The sequence below is a fragment of the Aquarana catesbeiana genome, linkage group LG06 (genome assembly GCF_042186555.1).
Source record: "Aquarana catesbeiana isolate 2022-GZ linkage group LG06, ASM4218655v1, whole genome shotgun sequence".
Lineage (NCBI taxonomy): Eukaryota > Metazoa > Chordata > Amphibia > Anura > Ranidae > Aquarana > Aquarana catesbeiana.
This window is the reverse complement of record NC_133329.1, coordinates 175682972-175703707: the sequence shown is the minus strand read 5'-3', so window position 1 is coordinate 175703707 and position 20736 is coordinate 175682972. Positions and strand designations below refer to the sequence as shown.

At 44.6% G+C, this 20736-nt stretch overlaps 1 protein-coding gene across 1 annotated transcript in view; it reads left to right on the top strand.

The window, feature by feature from the left end:
- Positions 1-20736, top strand: part of BMERB1 (bMERB domain containing 1) — a 774318-nt gene that overhangs the window by 679686 nt on the left and 73896 nt on the right. The window contains exon 5 of the mRNA XM_073591158.1: positions 10599-10681. Coding sequence (XP_073447259.1) covers positions 10599-10681 — 83 coding nt within the window. The remainder of the gene's footprint in view (positions 1-10598; positions 10682-20736) is intronic.

Below are 20736 nucleotides of genomic sequence, written 5' to 3'. Positions count from 1 at the left end.
TCACAGATGGAGACCCCCATATAGTATACACTGGAGCACCTGTGTGGCCCCCCTAATAAAAATGGCGTTTTTGTGTCCCACACTAGTGCTCCAGTGTCCATATGTGAAAACAGCTGCTCAGTGTCCTCTCCTTACACAGAATCTAGTTTGCATTTCATTCTAGTAACAAAGCCATCTACACAACCCAATTCTTTTAAGACAAGTATAGGGCGTCAAAATGGTGGCCAAATGCATATGGGCTAAACAATGTTATTTTATATTTGGAACGAAAAATGTTTGATCCGAACGAATAATGTGCCCATGAACATGAAAGTTGCCATTTTAAACTGTACAACAGTTCCTAAAAGCACATGGAGCAGCACGAACGTAATAAACACAAAAACAATAGGAACACAGCACAACTACTTACTTTTTTGCAGCACTCTCCGGATCTTTCTGTACTGCTCATGTTCTCGTAATTTCAGGTCCGACCACCGCTTCCTGAGCTGATCTTTGGATCGTCGTACCCCGAATTTCCGGTGCAGACTCCTGACCACTTTCGCCATGATCTTGGCCTTTCTGAGATTGTGGTTGGGGTAAGGCCCATACTTTCCATCATAGTCTGCCTTCTTCAGGATGTCCACCATCTCCAACATCTCCCCAAAGGACATATTTGAGTCCTTAAATCTCCTTCTGGATCGGGACGTGTCCGGATCCGGCCTCTCCTCCTCCTCCTCGTTGCTACAATTAGCACGCACCTGCTGTCTATCCACCATGTGCTCTTCCCCCACTGCGCCGAACGAAAAGGGGCGGGGAATAGACTAGAAAGAACGTCAGGGGCGGGCGGAGTTATACGCATGCGCAGTGTGTATAAAGCGTAACACACATGCGTCTTACGTACGATCTGTGAACGGAGGAAGGAGCATCGGAGACGCCGATCGTGATAACGAAGGTAAGATCTAAACTTGCGCCTATACTGCTTCGAAATGGAAGCCTATATTGTAACAAGATTAGGAGAGTTTGGCCTGACATTAGGGTTTGTCTTGTGTTGTGTCTTGCAGAGAAAATGGATGGGTTCAACGACCACAATTTCCTGCCCCTGTTCATAGACAAGTACAGGGAGCTGCCCTGTCTGTGGCAAGTGAGACACCCCCACTATAATCATAAACAGAAGAGGCAGGCAGCGCTGGAGAAACTGCTGGAGTTGGTGACGCCGGTGGTCCCCACAGCAACCATCCCTTATTTAAAAGCCAAAATTGGTGGCCTGAGGAGCACGTATCTTAGGGAGCGCAAGAAGGTCACAGATTCCCAGAGGTCCGGAGCTGCAGCAGATGACGTTTATGTCCCCAGGCTGTGGTACTACGAGAGACTGCGATTTCTGTCAGACCACACCGAAGTCAGGGAATCCCTCTCTACTCTTCCTTCCACGCTTCCTTCCACCCCAGCTGAGGCTTCCGATGTCCAACCTGGGCCTTCCAGCCAGGAAGAAGTGGAGGAGCCCAGCTGGAGTCAGGTATAGCATTCTTCTACAGATTTCTAGTCAATAAAGAAATTATGTTTACTAGATGTGATTATTGATCACTAATTGCTGATTGAAAAAAGTGTTTTACATATCAATAGACAGTAGTGGGCACCCAAAATTGGGACAAGAATGAAAAATGCTGGGCTCAGAAGGATAGTCTGTTATATTTGTTAACATTCAATTTGCAGCAGTCAGGAGGTGAAAATTGTGTGTGATTGATGAAAACAATACTAAAACTATGTCCCTTTTTCATACACAGGAAGACCTCAGCCAGGAGGAGGTTGTGGAATGTGGCAGTCAGGAGGAGGCGGGGATTAGTGGCAGCCAGGAGGAGGTGGGGATTAGTGGCAGCCAGGAGGAGGCGGGGTTAAGTGTCAGCCAAGAGAAGCCTGGGACCAGTCGCAGCCTGACTGAGTCTCAGGTCCCTCCCCTCCACCTGCCACATAAACGAGCCAGGAAGGCGACTCCGAGTCCCGTGCAGGATTCAGCGTACAGGCTGATTCAGGAGGCTTCGGCGTCCCTACGAGCCTTACCCACTCCTGAAGAGGCCTTTGCCTGCCACCAAATTGCAGGGCATGCAGGAGGGTCAACGCAAGCTCTCTGAGGACCTAATTTATAAAGTCCTACGTAAGGGGTTGAGTGGGGAACTAACACCCAAGACGGATGTCATTGAGATCGACGATCCTCCTCCTCCTCCTGCTGCCACAACTCCACCACCACAGCCACCGCGTGGAAGGAGGCGTGGAAGGAAGACCAAAGAGTGATGACCCTGGGTTCTGTCTGGTCTGACAGAAGATGCAGTCTCTCGTATGACCACAGCCTGGGGACACATGTCATCTGCTGCTTTCCGGATCTCTGGGACTTCTGGACCAGACTGCCCTCCCTTAGATAAGGACTCCTCAGGCCACCAATTTTGCTTTTAAATAATTGATGTCTGCCCTGGGGGTCCAAGGCTTCACCCACTTCTGCAGTTTCTCCAGCGTTGCCTCCCTCTTTGTTTAGTTGTGAGCCCTTAATACATTTTTTGGGTAAATTCTACTCTCCTGTGTGTGTTTTCATCCAAAAAGGACAGTTTGTTGGTGAGGATTCAGGTACATTTCTAACATAAAATGTGAAATTAACAAGGGACAACTACACCAAACAATCTCCTACAGATTAAATAGAACATCATATCAATGGTGTTGTGGGAACTTGTCACAAAAAACACACACAAACATTTTCTGGAGTACAAATCAAAATCGCAAAAAAAAAAAAAAAAATAGAAACACAAAAAAAGATTCTACATTAAAGCCAAAAAAATAAATAAAAAATATACAAAAATATGTTGTCAGATGTGAGAAATCAAAATATATTGAGGGAATCCCGATAAATAGTAACGAAATAAGTTTGTGAGAAGTGTGTGTGAATATGAGCAGCAAAACTACTTAATTCTTGTCACATTATAAAGAAGGAGAGAGTGCGCTGTATTAAACCATTTTTAACATTGCAGCGTGACGAAAGTGCTGTATCCATTGCGAACGTTAAGTTTACCAGAACGAGCTGTCCCGTCTCAGAATTTCTTCTGAGCATGCGTGGCACTTTGTGCGTCGGAACAGGCCACACACGGTCGGAATTGACGCGATCGGATTTTGTTGTCGGAAAATTTTATCTCCTGCTCTCCAACTTTGTGTGTCGGAAAATCCGATGGAAAATGTCCGATGGAGCCCACACACGGTCGGAATTTCCGACAACACGCTCCGATCGGACATTTTCCATCGGAAAATCCGACCGCGTGTACGGGGCATTACAGGTTGATATCAAAATACTTGCCAAAGTACTATCCATCAGACTCAATCAAGTAATATTAATACACGCAGACCAGACTGGTTTTATGCCTGGACGAAACACGTCGTTTAACCTTCGAAAACTATACATCAACCTACAAGCTACACACGAGGAGGTCGGTTCAAGGGTTGTTGTGACCTTAGACACAGCGAAAGCCTTCGACTCGGTAGAGGGGAGGTATCTCTGGAAATGTATAGAGAGGTACGGATTTGGGCCAAAATTTATTAAATGGGTCCAACTCCTATACCAGGCACCCAAGGCCAGAGTGGTAGCTAATGGATGGTCATCTGGGTTATTCGACCTCAGCAGAGGCACAAGACAGGGCTGCCCCCTATCCCCATTACTTTATGCCCTTGCGGCTGAACCTTTGGCAATATCCATTAGAACAAACCCAGAAATTAAAGGACTTGAAATGGGTTCCCTGACTGAAAAATTAGCATGTATGCAGATGATACGCTATTATACCTGGCAGACTCGGGCCCATCATTAAGCAATGCACTCCACACGATAGAACAATTTGGAGGCATAACCAATCCATGATACTTCTTAAGAGATCAATAACCCTTACATAGGCGTGCGCAAGGGGTGTGCCAGGTGTGCCTGGGCACACCCTAATCCTGGAGTTGGCAACCCATCAATTGTGGGCAGGTGACAGGTAAGCCGCGATCCTTACTTGCCGACCCCCAGAACCTGGACCAATCTGTATTTCCTTCTGCAGCAGCTGAAAGTAGGCTTCTCCTCCTCTTCCTCTCGCCAAAATTCAGCTGCCACGGGAGGAAAATACAGAGGATTGGTACCAATGTATGCCACCTCTCTTGTCCCAGTTCCTTTTCTTTCTGCTGCCCAGGTCCCCATGTGTGCTCACCTGCTCCCCCCCATTGTTTTAGGATGACGAGTGGGGAAGAGGCCGGTTAATATATCACAAAGGCATATGTGTTGGAGCTTTGAGGTGCACACCCTAATACAATAGGCTGCGCACACCTATGAACCCTTATTTCTCATATATGGGTAAAAGTTGTAGAGGGAGTGAAGATCAACAATTAAAAATTAATTAATCCAATATCTAACTTATAACTACATTTTCTGCAGCTAATACAGAGCCTGCACCATCTGGTGGTGGTTAGAGTAACTCCCATGATATTAAAAAACCACTAACCAGAACCAGGCAGGAAAAAAGAGACAAGGAACAATTCAAATCTAAAAGCACATTTGTCCACCCACCAGGACATATCAAAGTTAATCACATGCTCATATATTTAATCCAAGGCATGTTATAAATATAATTCCAATAGAAAATAGTTCAAATAATAAAAAATATAAATAAAAAATAAAAACATTAAAATTATATTAAAAATATATTAAAATATATATTAAAATATATATTAAAATTGGGGGAAGGGCTATCATCTATCAATCATTGAAATATAGAATCCCTAACAAGATCGAAAAAAATATAAGGCAAGGGGCACAGTCTACCCAGTGCAGGCGCTGTATTAGCTGCAGAAAATGTAGTTATAAGTTAGATATTGGATTAATTAATTTTTAATTGTTGATCTTCACTCCCTCTACAACTTTTACCCATATATGAGAAATAAGGGTTATTGATCTCTTAAGAAGTATCATGGATTGGTTATGCCTTCCGCCTAGTGTTACTAAGATATACGGAGGATCGCTTGTAATGTTTGTGTAAGTCGTTGCTATGACAGCGGCGTCTATTTAAGCTGGCTTGTGGGCACCGGACTCCTCATCCCTTTGATAAAGTCACGTGGTGTGATGCAACGCGTCAGGGTAGGAGGAGCCAGGTGCCGACGCTTCTCGGGGACGGCCGAACCCAGAAGCCATACACTTTTCTCACTGCTCGTTGTGAATTTTTATGTAAGTTAATACATTTCTTACAATAAACCTGAATTTTAAAATACTACACTATGGGAGCTATTCCTTCTTTTTAACTATTGCCTTGGGACTACTGTGAGTGGCTGGAGTTGAAGCGGAGAGCTATATCTACAGTCACCCCACAGGGAAGGCGAATGCTGACGGTGCTGCTGCATGAAATACATCCCCGTGATAATAACATTATCCATCTGCTTGACTCGGCCCACTGGGGGCCGCTACTGGAGGTGAGAGGCTGGGGGCAATAATTGGTGTGTGCACCAGAAGCAAAGAACATCACAAGTCACTGCTATCTGCACGTTTTTAAAAGACTGCTTGAACACTGGAAGTCACAGATTGCATGATATTGGTGTGGATTGCATTGCACCATTGTCACATTTTGGACTATATTACCACTATTTTTAGTGTTTTATTTTTTCTTGTTTTGTGTGTGCCCCGTTTGCATCTCATATTGAAGGGATGTGATTTTATTACTATTATTATCATTTATTGCACTTATGCTAGCATTTTTTTGCTTTACTTCTAATTTTATTACTGCGGAGCATTTCTTTGGCATCCGTAGTCGCACATTATTCAGGATATTTTCTACACTGGTTTAGTCACTGCACTTTAAAGAAAACGAGGCCACATCAGAAATTTCATTTTTTGCACAATTCAATATTTTTGCACTTGTTATGCACTATTTACACTTTTACAATATTTGGATCTACTTCAGAGTTATTAATAGGTCACTCTGATGACTGTTTACATTGTGGGGATTGGTCATTGTACCAGGGACTGCACTTGTGCACAAGTCACTTTATCTATTTATTTATGTATTTATTTTGTTATGCAGGATACTCACTAGGATTTTTGACTATTGATTATAGTGTGGAGATTGGTTTATTGCACTAGGGATTGCATTTCTGCACTAGTTGTGTATTTATTTATTTATTTGACAAGCAGGCTATCCATTAGGAATATTGGTTCAGTGGTTAATACCTTTCAGTCATATACTTGGTACCTGTAATTAGGAGGTTCACCTGGATGTTGATTGACCTATTAGTGCTTACCTTGCTTCCCTGCAGTCTGGTACGGGAGGATAGAGCAGCGCCACATATCATTCTGTTTTAGCATTTAGTTTCTGGGGTGTTGAGTGCACCCATTTATGTTGGCTGCTTTCTATCTGGTACCATAATATTTAATATTTTACTCAGGTTTATATTTTATATAGGAGGTTGTGCTTTTTGCGCATTAGTCTTTGCATATTCCATTGAATTTATTCTTCTCCTCAGTCTTCACGAGGGAATCGGGGGGCTTCAGTAACCAAAACTGTTTATTTTCATGACACGTCACAGGAAGCACCCTCATGGCTAACAGAGGACAGAATTAGAAATAGACTTGAAAAACTTAACATTAATAAGTCCCCGGGACCAGATGGCTTGCACCCGAGGGTCCTTAGGGAACTCAGTCAAGTAATTGTAAGACCATTGTTACTAATTTTTACTGACAGTCTACTGACTGGAATGGTACCAGCTGATTGGAGAAAAGCCAAGGCAACACCAATATTTAAAAAAGGGCAAAAATAAATCCCTGGGAATTACAGACCAGTTACCCTAACATCAATAGTATGCAAGCTCTTGGAGAGGATAAGGGACTATATACAAGATTTTAGTAATGAAACCAGTGAAGAATCGTTCTTGCCAAACCACTCTATTAACCTTCTATGAGGAGGTGAGCTGCCATCTAGCTAAAGGGAGGCCCGTAGACGTGGTAAAACGACCTGGAGTATGGGGTAAACAGTTTAATCTCTGTATTTGCGGATGATACTAAGCTAAGCAGGGCAATAACTTCTCCATAGGATGTGGAAACCTTGAAAGTAGATCTGAACAAATTATCGGGGTGGGCAACTACATGGCAAATGAGGTTTAATGTGGAAAAATGTAAAATAATGCATTTGGGTGGCAAAAATATATGAATGCAATCTACTCACTGGGGGGAGAACCTCTGGGGGAATCTAGGATGGAAAAGGACCTGGGGGTCCTAGTAGATGATAGGCTCAGCAATGGCATTCAATGCCAAGCTGTTGCAAACAAATCAAACAGAATATTGGCATGCATTAAAAAGGGGATAACCTCAATAGATAAAGTGATAATTCTCCCACTCTACACGACTTTGGTCTGGCCCCACCTGGAGTATGCTATCCAGTTCTGGGCACCAGTCCTCTGGAAGGATGTACTGGAAATGGAGCAAGTACAGAGAAGGACAACAAAACTAATAAAGGGACTGGAGGAGATTAGTTATGAAGAAAGGTTACGAACACTGAACTTATTCTCTATGGAGAAGAGATGCTTGAGAGGAGATATGATTAAAATTTACAAATACCATACTGGTGACCCCACAATAGGGATAAAACTTTTCCATGAAAATGAGTTTAATAAGACACATGGCCAAGAGGTTTAACCTTAAATTGCGTAGAGGGTTCTTTACTGTAAGAGCGGCAAGGATGTGGAATTCCCTTCCACTGGCGGTGGTTTCAGCGGGGAGTATCGATAGTTTCAAAAAACTATTAGATAAGCATCTGAACCACCACAACATACAGGTATATACATAGTTAGTAAGGTTGAATAAAGACACCAGTCCATCCAGTTCAACCTGAGTGAGTGTGCGTGTCTACAATTGTCCCTATCCCTGTACATTGTGTCTCAAGGTACCCATATAGTGCTGTCAATTTACGCAGTGCTCCACACATACATCACACACTCACATCGGTCCCTACCCTCAAGGAGTCTACAATCCAAGGTCCCCAACTCACATTCATATTTTAGGGTCAATTTCGGACAGAAGCCAATTAACCTACCAGCGAGTGTGGGAGGAAACCGGAGTACCCGGAGGAAACCCACGCAGGCACAGGGAGAACATGAAAACTCCAGGCAGGTAGTGTCGTGGTTAGGATTCGAACCAGCGACCCTTTTTACTGCTAGGCGAGAGTGCTACCCACTACATCACTGTGCCGCCCAGACACAATACAATGTATATACAATGTAACACTGACATATAATCACACACTAAATAATAAATACTGTATATGATAAATGTCAAAAAGTGCTAAAAATGAATGTGCATTCAGTGATCTTACACAAAGAATGATTACTAAGGAATAACAAGATTATTATCAATATTCATACATATTTGAAAGTTTGGATCCTCGTTCAACACCACGGCTTCAGCTGCTTCTTCTTCTTTCGTCCCATTCTCCTCTACTCACCGAACACCACGCTACACCGACACTCACCACACACAACAAGATGGCGCCATCAAACGCCGCCATCCATCTGTCCCTGCAGAGGGCTGTATCTGCACACCTATAAGACCTTGCTATTAAGGAGGTCCACCTTGTCTGGTAAGGGTCAATCTTTATTGTCCTCGGAAGTCACCGGTTGCTGGGATCCTTTTTCATACTTCCTCCCTCCCTCCTCACCTATATGGACTGTATCTATATGAATTATGGATGTGTGATCCCTCACCATGTAATTTGTGTCTCTTCACTGGATTTTTTTTTTTAAGTTTTTTTCACTTGGACTTTTTTCTTTTTTTCTTTTATCACTTTTTTCTGTCAATGATTTATTGATTATGTATGAATATTGATAATAATCTTGTTATTCCTTAGTAATCATTCTTTGTGTAAGATCACTGAATGCACATTCATTTTTAGCACTTTTTGACATTTATCATATACAGTATTTATTATTTATTGAGTCATTTCACTCACATTTTTTTACTGGATTGTAAGCGCACTTAGTCCATTCCTCTTAGTTTACTACACCGATATTAGTGTTTTTTCTGTTGCAGCTGCAATCTGAGGTTTTTTTACAGCTCTTTAGCGTGGTTTCTTTCTTTCTTTATATAATCACACACATAGGTTGGACTTGTGTCTTTTTTCAACCTCACCTACTATGTACTATGTAGGTAAAAGGTCTGGAGTTGATTCTAAGGCTACTTTTACACTAAGGCGGTTTTCACGCGTTTTAGCACCTGAAAACTGCCTCTCATGCCTCCCCAGTGTGAAAGCACGATTCCTTTCACACTGGGGCAGTGCGCTTGCGTGATGGGAAAAAAAGTCCTGCAAGCTGCATCTTTGGGGCAGTTTGGGAGTGTTGTATACAGCGTTTTTACACCGCCCCTGCCTATTGGAATGAATGGGCAGCACTTCCGAAGCACAACAACGCAGGCGATAGCAGCCAAAAAGCACTGCTTAAACAGCACCGCTTTACCACTAACAGAACTGCTGCCCCAGTGCGAAAGCAGCCTAAGTGTGGTATTTGCATTTGGAATCTATGGCTGTGAACCTACATCATGTGTTCAAAGGAGCTGTCCATGCAAGTGAAACAGGCCATTGTAAGGCTTCAAAAATGAAAAAACAAATCCACCAGAGAGATAGCAGCAACTTTAGAAGTGGCCAAATCAACAATTTGATACATTCTGAGGAAACCGCCTGATTTGCGACATGCCCACCAGGTGGAACTCAACTTTGGCAATGCAGCAGCTGCACATGCAGCAGAGGGCCGTCAACAAGTACCTTGCGAGTATGGCACAAGGACAGGCCCAGGGCACCTCAGATTTTTTTCCCCCACGCTAATGGCTTCTGATAAAGGATGCATGCACTGTACTGTCACCATTTGAGGAGGTGACAAGGATGGCGAGCTGTGTCAATGCATGCATCAGTGACACCAACCCTTTTGTGTTCCTGCTGGAGCATACTCTGCATGGCGTTATGGACAGGGCACTCGAGGCAGAGCAGCGGGAGGAAGAGGAGGACTTCCTATCCTCTCAAGGCCCACTTTATGCAGACACAATTCTTGCGACACCACAGAACACAGAAGAGGAGAGGGAGGAGGAGGAGCATTCTGGCAGTTTTGGAGGCATTGAACACACTAACTTGCTAGTAGCAAACTGAGCCCTCCACTCCAACACACTGCAAAAGCTTTCTATGGGAAGTTACCTTTTATAGTGTAGGGTGGGGGACTATGAGCACTGAGCCGTGATTGGAGAAATCAGGGCTCTGACAGTGCTAATTTGCTAAGCTGGTCGGGGAAAGGCTTCATCCAACTGGTGCCCTAGAATGTACTGTGAAGCACTCAGTGCATTGTGGGGCACTCAGTGGGATGATCAAACAGGCAAGGTTCGAGTTGAACTTTTGCTCGGCTCAAACCAATTGCCCAACACTAGCCATCATACCTGATTCCCTAAATATAAAGTTATTATGTTATACACTGAACCTATTTAACAGTTTGTACAGTGTAGTCAAATTAATTAGATGTTATACAAACTTCTCTATATGTATAAATACTGATTATACCACGGCTCATTTGTTTATATATTGCTTTTTATTTTCTACCCTCAGAGAAAAAGAAGAAGACAAAGAAATTGCAGACTTCCTTCGCATCAAATTAAAACCCCTCGATAAAGTCACAAGGCCAGCTGCCAGTAAGTTTTATCACTTTTGTCATGCACCATACATAAATATGACTCAGCAGACATTTAGGTTCTTTATGAATTGTGATCAACATGAATGACACCTTGCTGCCTGACTGACAGATTGAACTGCCTTTCAACGAGCTGCTGAAAGCTGTAACCAGCTGCCCCCACCCTAGCTGCAGCCTGTCAGTCCAGTGAGTGCTGGAATTGCAGAGTGGGGTGCAGTGGCTAACAGTAAATGTTCTCCGATGTGAACAGACTATCATCTTACAGATCAACAGTCATGTGATCTATAAGTTCTTGGTCTTAAGGCAAACATAGGGCAGCTGCAGTGTCACATGGATAGTTCAGCATGGAGGTGGATATGCATGTTTGCTTTTTTTTTTTTTTTTTTTTTTTTTTTTATTAACCCCAAACCTCTTTATTACTTATGAAATGGCCTGTTAGGCATTTTATAGGTTACATAGTTTTCTTAATCATACAGTAAAGGACACAGGATCCTATTCTTAACCATGGATTACATGCTGTTACCGTCAGGTGAATAGACAATGGCAAAAAAACTGCAAGGGCACCCTCTATATAATCCCTCCCACTCACACCAAGTCTCCATTTTTGGTAGTTTACTTAGGTAATAGGGGGTCTCTACTGAGAGAAGGTTAGCCATTTTAAGCAGTTTTTTTTAAGATTCCTCTATCAAGTTCCTAACTGCACCATAATCACTTCATGAGCTTTCCTTATCTGTTGACTGTTCGTCTATGCCTTGGGGGATCATACCTAGTTTCCGCCTGTAGGAAGATGCGGGGGCAGTCTGTAAAGTTGTTTCAGGCACTGAATTCTGTGTGGGTGCTCACCTTGGCCCTCATTGAGGTCAAGAGCTGTGTCTGCCTGAGATGAAGCACTGCCCCTATAAACCCCTACAGGATTAGGCCCATCATGGAGTGTGAAGTCAGGATGGGGCATCCTGCTACATGAGAAAGGCATCTGCCACTGTAATGTGCAACGTACTTGCACGCTCACTGATCCCAGTATGCTGGTGCTCCCTCTTGGGTGGCTATGGCAGAGCTTGTATTGCAACACTTTAAATGATGTGTCAATAAGCAGAAAGATCTGTATTTTTAAATACAGCCCTAATGCACAATTTCTTTTCCCTGGTGTGCATTCTCCAGGCGGGGTCCTGCAAGTACAGCGCAACGATCATTGGATGTGTACACTTCTCTCTTAGCAGTAGTGAAGGTTATGGGAACGCCATTTGGGCACACTTTGCATTGCACATGGCAGATCACAGGCACAAAGGCCAAGGGCAGAAGGCCTCATTGACTAAGACTCAGTTAGCAGCTCCAGGAGGAGATGACAGTGTTTCCAAAGGGCCGTCTATTTTGACAACTACCCCAGTCTGATTCCCTGCCTTTCTCTGGGAACTCCACTGGCCTTGGGCCACACAGTCATTCTACCTATCTAGAGGCGTTTTCTGCCACCGTGTGATTTCATAGGCAGGATCTCGGTCCTATTGGAGGTCATAGATTACAAGGGTCACAAATGAGCCCCAAAGTTGGTCTCTGACTGCTTTTGTGGCTGTTGTGCTGCCTAAGGAGGTGATAGACAAGGAAGATTCCCTCTGCTAAAATCTCATCAAAGCGTAAGGATAACACTGCTCTCCTTATTGATGTGGTACACTCATGGTTTAACGCTAGACCAGCCTGAGTCTGCTCACCTAAGGTCTTCAGCATTGGGTTCCCTAAAATTATCCAACCCTGCTAATACCTTCCTAGTGCACTTCCAGTCCATCTGGTATGGTGACTAGTCTCATGATGAAAAACTCTTTGCCCCTCCTAAACATTTTGCTCAGCAATATCCCATTGAGGGGTGACTATGGCAGAGTTTGTATTGCAACACTTTAAATGATGTGTCAATGAACAGAAGCATCTGTATTTTTAAATTTGGCACCTTTTGCAGGCCTCCATTTGGAGCAAGTCTATTGTACTAGGTTGCCTCAATCTTCCAGCCCTAATGCACATTTTCTTTTCCCTGGTGTGCATTCTCCAGTTGGGGTCCTGCAAGTACAGCGCCTGAGTCTGCTCAACCTAAAGTCTCCAGCATTGGGTTCCCTAAAGATATCCAAACCTGCTAAAACCTTCCTAGTGTCTCTCCTACATATTTTGCTCAGCAATATCCCATTGTACTTCAGAACCAGACAATCCATGTAGTTACCCAGACATTTCTTGCCTAAACAAGACAATAACAATCCTTGTGGAGGATAATCCTGTATTCAAGAACCTGGTAAACGAGATGTTGGAAGTTTTGTTTTCTTTGGTGGGCCCCGACATTCAACTTGCAGTTACCACCACAAACATCTGCCAGAGCCCAGCTATCTGCACTTAATACATGGCCTGATAACCTAGTTCCATTTTAATAGATCCCTGAGTTCACCACCACCAGGTGCTTTTATTGTGGTTTTAGTGCTAGTATGTGAACAGTTTTGCAGAAATGCTTCACCAGCTCTCCAGGATGAGCTTTCTGTCCGTCCAAATGAGAAGGATACTTTAGCTGACATGCTGATCAGCAGAACTCACATGCAAGAGGCACCTCAAGAAGATGCCCTTTAAGGGAGAGTGCCTGTGTGATCTTTCCTTTGACTACTATATCAAAGAAACCAAGGGGGAAAAGGTACTCTCCTCTCCAGAAAAAGATGATTCATGCTCCTGATGTTAGACATTGGACTTCTGAGACTAGGAAAATCTCTTTTCATCTCTCTCAGGCCTCAAAGTCTAATCCTGGAGAACACTTTTGTCATAAGACATGGAACTCCAAGTCCTCCTCCCAGTGGGTGGGCACTGATAAGTGCAGGGACATCCATTTGCCTTTTTGGCCTTCTGGTCTCTTTCAGGGGGTCATCATCACTCTAGTCCCAAAAGATTTTTGGCTTTCTACTCTAACCCATTCATAGTTCTCAAGGCAAATAGAAGCACTCAGACCATCCTGGATCTGAAAACTGTCAACTTGTTCTTGCAAGGTCAAAAATTCCACATGGAATCGACCTGGCTGGTCATTGCCTCCCTCCTTCCTGGGGACCTTCTAGCCTTGGTAGATATTAGAGATGCTTACTTGCACATTCCCATCTTTCCTCCTCCACAGCACTTTTTGCATTTTGCTGTGAGCGCTCTACCAATTTGTCACCCTTCCCTTTGGCCTGTCTATGGCACTCTGGTTTTTTACCAAAGTGCTTGCCCCAATCCTAGCTCTACTTTGTTCTCAGAAAATACATAATCAGAAAAAAAGGGGGAAAGGGAAGAGGAGGGGTGGTTCCGAGGGCCCCTGGTCGGACTTTGAAGGCACAGCAAATCAAGAAAATCATGTACAAAATAACAATACAGTAAATTTTATTAAATACAAATGTATAAATGACAAAGACATTGCCAAAAAAATATAAAAAGCATCTATGTAAGAGATATACGTGATGTAAGCCCCGGTGCGTCAACGCGTTTTGTTTAAAAGACTTCCTCAGGACACATCCAGGTTTCAAATAGTACAGAAAAAAAGGTCTTACTATCTAAAATAAAAACAAAAAACACATGAGCATATGATGCTATACAAGACCAGATGAGGTACAATGACCATTAAACACAGGGCGGATACTGTTTAAGTTCACATTACCTTAGAAGAGGCTTCCATAGACTTAAATGATTAGAAAAAAGTCTGTAGTTCATATTTCCACTGCAGGTGCAGAATATTGTATTATAAGAGTGACCGTCAACTGAAGAGGAAAAAAAAAACACAATGAGATAAAAGTGAGAATCATAAAGACCACCACACTAATAAAAAGGATAGATATGTACCTGTTACTATATACCTTCAAACTATGGGTTCATTCCTAGTAAAGGAGAGGATCAAAGATTTTCCAGTTGGCCATAAGGGTGAGTGTTCACACCACCAAAGCTCCAGCAATCACTATAGGGCATCAAAAAAGCCCACATAGGATATCCATCTAACCGTCCATGTGGAGCTGTATAGCAACAATGGAGGAGCCTAGAAAGGTATTAACAGAGAAAACGTCCAAAGTAATTATGCCAACTACATCCATCTAGCAACAATAATAACCACAGCAAACCTGCGGGAACATCATAGTACTTACTATCAAATGGGTTCGGTGTACATCCCCTGGAAGGCACAGAGGTGCTCCTGAGCTGAGGGTCAGAGAACAACTGTTGAAATAGTTTACTTTGGCGCCAAAGAGAGGGGTGGAAACCTCATCCGAACTGGCGCCAAAATCAACGTCCCGGGTATGACCTATGATCCCGCACGTGGGAAGGGAGGGGGGAGGCAGAGCCAGTCGCATCAAGCAGCACATGTGTACAACCTAAGGGAGAGGCGGAGCGGCGGTCTCGCCCACTTCGGCGTCATAGCCGGCCGAACGCAACAACAAGTCCCATCTCCCATCCATATATGAAAAGGGGAGGGGGGGCCGGGGCAAACAGCCAGGCGGACAACAACATAAGCGGAGCAGAAACCACCGGAAATCCGGCGATTCATGATTTGCTGTGCCTTCAAAGTCCGACCAGGGGCTCTCGGAACCACCCCTCCTCTTCCCTTTCCCCCTTTTTTTTCTGATTATTCAATTATACGGATGTGGCAATAGGAGTGTTTTTCCCCCTTTTTTAGTTTATGCTCAGAAAATACATGTTGTGGGATACCTGGACAATCTCCTGTTAAAGGACCAACCCCACTAAACCTGTGAGCCAATATCCACTGGATGGATTCAGTTGGATTCTCAACTTTCAGAAGTAATCTCTGGAACCATTTCCCCAGAGTATCTGAGCCTGACGATGAATTATGGCTCTGACCAGGGACAAACTTCTGTCCCTTTGCTGTAGCGGCCCAACCCTTCGGTCTCAGGGTCATCCCTCTAATTATGCCTGCATGAGGATCTTAGGCCTGATGATAGTCTCCTCTGAGGCAGCACAATACACTTAGTTTCGATCCAGACCATTCCTTTTCTTCTGCTTTGACTTCTTCCATGCATTGCCAAAAAAATGTGGTTGTACAAAGTAACCCTGCACTAAATAAATGTTCTAAAGTAGAAGTTCTGTGTAAGAATAGACACCACTAGATGCCTACCATTAAGTTTATTAGACACCAAGAACTTTCACTGTGTTCTTCCTTTTTTCAGTTTTACTAAGTTTGCCTTGCTTCATGTTATATGGCATGGCATTTGCTTTGCACCCCATCGCCATTATGGCACCTGGCCAGATACATAATTACATAGTCAGGTTGAAAAAGACACAAGTCCATCTAGTTAAACCAATAGAAAAAAAACAAACGAAAAGCAATAAAGCATGATCCAATTTGCTGATGTGGGAAAAAAAATTCCTTTATGATCCCCCAGGAGGCAATTGGATATTCCCTGGATCACCTACCCATAGCTCTTTTTTAAACAAGCTATTGAGCAGGCCAGAACTAGTTCTTGAGGGAGTCTATTTCACATTTTCACAGCTATTACTGTTGTAGCCCCTTTTTTTTAAACAGGGGCTACTATGTCAATTTAGTTTTTGACTGGGCTCTAGTCAGCTCAGACCGATTGTATAGTTTTCACCTAGTTTTTCCCAAAGATAAGTTGGCTTATGAGTTCTCACGGTCGCCAGTAGATGTCATTGGTATCACTGGTCATAGTATGAGATTTCACAAACAAAACTAAGTTATGAATATTTATATTTTCTTCAGCCAATACAGTAGGATTAGGCCACTGGTGCATAAATATAAATATTCGGGACAGGCCATGTGCTCTGTCTCTTTCCCTGTGCTGCTGGATGAAGCTCTGCTTTAGGCCCAATAGCCTGTTTTGGGACCCAACATGTGCTGAAATGGTCCTGAAGCTGTCCTGTCTGGAGGAAGCTGTGCCAAGGAGGAGACCCAGGGGAGGCCCCTTGCTAGAGAGAGCCAGGAAGAAGGCTGGTCTGTCAGAGGGGGCTGGTAACTCACTTGGAGGATGCACTGACATTTGGTAATATGCTTACAGTGTTGCTCAGTCAGCTTAAAGGTTCGGATTGAAAAATTATATATACTGATGTATATATACACTCGCGTCACAAAGTAAACAAGTGAAAAATTCTTCTAATAATACCGTGATATAAAGCAGCTGTTGTTGGTTGAACTGTGACATATAATCCACTCAAAAAAATCTGTGAAAAACAGCGCTTGCTTCTATGATAAACAATATCTGTGTAAATAACAATATAGTGACATATATTCCAATGTGCCTTAATAGTACACACAATGAATTGGTAAAAAATAAATATAAATGTGTAGTCCAAACAATGGGTATTAGAAACTCCGTGATCTCATGTGATATCAAGTGCATAAAGTTCTCTCAGGCTCACAGACTAGCTTATCCCATGTGTAACCCACAGTGGCTGACACGTAGCTCTGTATGTTCCCAAGAAAAATACACACCAATGTGAGAAGGTGAAGTCAAGGTCCACACTCACCAGACTTTGTTGACCCTCTTTGTCTTATGTCAAGAGTAGTCAAATCAGGTTTGAAAGGTCTCCGTGACCAAGGAATATCCACCAACCTGTTCCCCACGTCTTCTCCTCATGGCGATCCGTGGTTCAAGGGATAAGATCTCTTAATATACAGGATGAGAAGGAAAAATTAAAGAAAGCTTTAGTAATTTATTAAAAACCTTAAACGAGGTTACATGCAAAAGCATTAAAAATACAGCATATGGAGGTGAATGGATGCACTGCAGAGGAGCTCCGCTTAGCCCTCTGCAATCTACAGCCATCCGGAGCATATAAGCTTCTAAGATTGCCCCAATCTCTACCTGACGGCCACTGGACACAAGCAGAGTCTCCCCCGGGGTCTCTTGAATAAATTGGCCAGCGGATTGGGCTGTTTTTAGGCCGTGGTCGGCCTCACTCCACAGACGCCGGCCTCCATCTTGCGGCCTACGGGACACACGGAATCCCTGGCCTCGAGTACCGCGATCGGCGGTACGGAAGCTGATCGGACGGCCTGCGGATAGGAGCGCTGCATCAGGAGCGGACCGGACCGCGAGGGGACCCCAGACGACATAGGGAAAGCAGGCCCAGACACCCACGGCCTACGGGAGGCCCGAGGCCTGTGAGGCCTACAGCATCGCCGATCCTTGGTGCTGCAACCGGAGGTAAGGGGGACACTCCACTCACCCCCACATACAGCGACCACCCCCTGGGCATAACCGGCAAGTTGATAGCCTGCACAGACCCCTCACTGACCCCGGAAAGCTCAGAAAAGGTCCTCTCAGAGACATCCAGGGACGGCCGCCATCTTGCGGCCTAGCCTACAAGACGGGCCTGCACCCACAGATATTGTACCCTACCTGGACAGTGGTTCCCCCTGCGAACCCCCGCACGCACAGTGTGTCAGCTTTGCGCCCATGCTGGCAGGGTGACGCCGCTGTTCCTCAGGCCTGCCCCTCTTCCCCAGTCCCCCTTGCCCCTGTAGAGGCTGGGTTTAGATGGCGAGTGTCCGAATATGGATGGCTGAGGACCCGCGCCCCTGAGCTCCGTGCTATCCCGACAGCTACAGGCTATTTCCATAGCATAGCACACCTGTATACTACATGGCGGCAGCTAGTTCACACTCCACGGAGCTTACTGACCCCCAACAAGGCACCATACAGAGGTATCTTCTTAGAACAGCGCCGATTGATCCCCGGACTCCCAAAGACAAGATGGCGCCCGGCCGCAACCCGGGGAAGGCCAAGCCTCCCGCTTCCGTTACAGCAGCAGCCTACACGGCAGAGGACAATAATGAGAAACCCCAGAATTCCAAGGGAGAGCCATCAGCCTCCTCTGCGAGGTCAGCCACACCACCTGACACAGGCACCGGGGAATCTCAGTCAATTACGCATCCCTTATCAGGAGAACCCGTTAGAACGGAAGCTGCTGCTCTTCTCTCTGCTTTCAGAATTGATTTTGAATCATGGGCTAGCAAAATGGAAGCTTCCCTACATGTGGAGTTGAACGCTCTGAGGCAACAAGTCACAGCTAATGAGGAAGCAGTATCGGTCTTAACCAATGCTCAAGATGACCATGAGGCACGTATAACAGCCCTTGAATCCTCATCCGCGACGCATATGCGGCGCCTACGCCACCAGCAACTCCGCATAGAAGACAGCGAAAATCGCAGTCGCAGAAATAACATCAGACTGCAAGGCATACCGGAGGCAACATCTGGAGCAGAATTGAAACCCACTGTCATAACTATCCTCAATAAAGTTCTGGGAAGAGAGACAGCATCACCAATTGAATTGGATCGTGTTCACAGGGTGGGAGGCCCAGGAGGGGCCCGAGATGGTCGCCCCCGCGATGTTTTATGTCGGGTCCACTATTTCACCTTAAAAGAAGAGATCATGCGAAAGGCATGGAACCTGGGCTCTGTTGACTTTTTTGGAGCCCCTATCCACCTGTACCCTGACTTATCTCGCAACACGCTGTACATGCGTCGAGTGGTGCGCCCTCTACTTGACCTTATACGGCAAGCCGGAGCTACCTATACCTGGGGTCACCCCTTCAGCATCAAGGTGACACGGGGCGACAGCAGGTTCACGCTCTCTGATCCAGATCAACTGCTCGACTTTTTTCTCTTTATTGAACAAGAACCAGTAGACGTTTTAAACTGGTTAGACCCTCCAGAGGATAGATCAAGACAGCTGGGACTTGGTCCACTTCCACAGCGCCGCAGACGTCCTAGGTCTAGATCAGTCTCTTCCGGCCCAGGGATAAGAAGACCTACTTCTCCAGAAGATTAACTGGTGACTGATGGCTTGCCTTGTCTTACCATGCCAATTATATTTCCAAGGGCTCCCGGTAGTTTTGCTACATTTTTCAGGCGGCATGATGTGTTTATTGATCCCTCAACTGTGCTTTTTCTACTTGAAAGCTAAGACCTCCAGTAAACCTGGTAGGAGAAATAGTGAATACAGGGTTCGGATCTACTGGCTCTTTCCCTGCTCTTTGCCAATATACTATTTGGCTGGGGTTCGGGTGAGAACATAGATTGAAGTCACTTTTGTGCCTTTCACTTTGACGAACGTCAGGTAAAGCGAATGTATACCAATGTTATGTCTCTTTTTCTGTTATCCTTTAAAGATGTTCTGTTTTGTCTCAGACTGATTCCTCTCACCCTCCCCTGATATTATATGCAGTGGGGGATGTGTGGCGGGGGTGGGGGGTGCTGCCCTGGGGGGGGTCTGGCACCTGGCTTTACACAGTCTCTGCTTTAGATTATACAAGCCTGAGGGGCGCTACGCATGGGGCAGAGGATTGCCCCCTCCGGGGGATCCCCCCGCACCTTATACCTTCCATGTACCCACAATATTGTTTTGGCTCCATAACCTTCTTTATATGCCAGAGCCACTGTAATTGTTTTATGTTTACCCCAGGGTTAATCATTTAAATCCAATGCACATATTTGGTGGACTGTTACCACTTGTTGCTGTTAAGCTGCCTTATGCCCCACACTCGTTTAGTATTAAATGTTAAGTGTGCCATACATATTACTTACATGCCTGGTCTGCTGTCGGGACCACGGCTCAGGTCCATTCAGCTCAATCTTTCCCCCGCAATAGGACAGGCACGGTTTGTGCCTAAAGCGTGATCTTTCACGCAGTGTTTTGCATTAGCGAACACATTAGTTTCCCAGACACATCTTTCTAGGTGTCTTCTCATTTATACCTTACTTCTTTCATTATCCACACGCTTGTTTCTTATTTCCTCCTCCTCTCTCCCCCCTCCCCTTTCTTTTTTCTTTCCTTGGTTTTTCTCTTTCTCTTCCCCCTCATTTTTTCTTTTTTCTTTCTTTTTTCTCTATTTTTTGCTCCCTATACCTTTCCTCCATATTCTATTACTCTCTCCCCTTTACAGTTTTTGGCACTCCAGCATGGCTCACACGGTGACTTTACGCCCCCACCTGAAATTTTGTTCGTATAATGTAAACGGACTTAACGTCGCGTCGAAACGTGGGCAAATTCTATATCAGATGCACAAAAGACAGGTCAGCATACTTTTGCTACAGGAGACCCACTT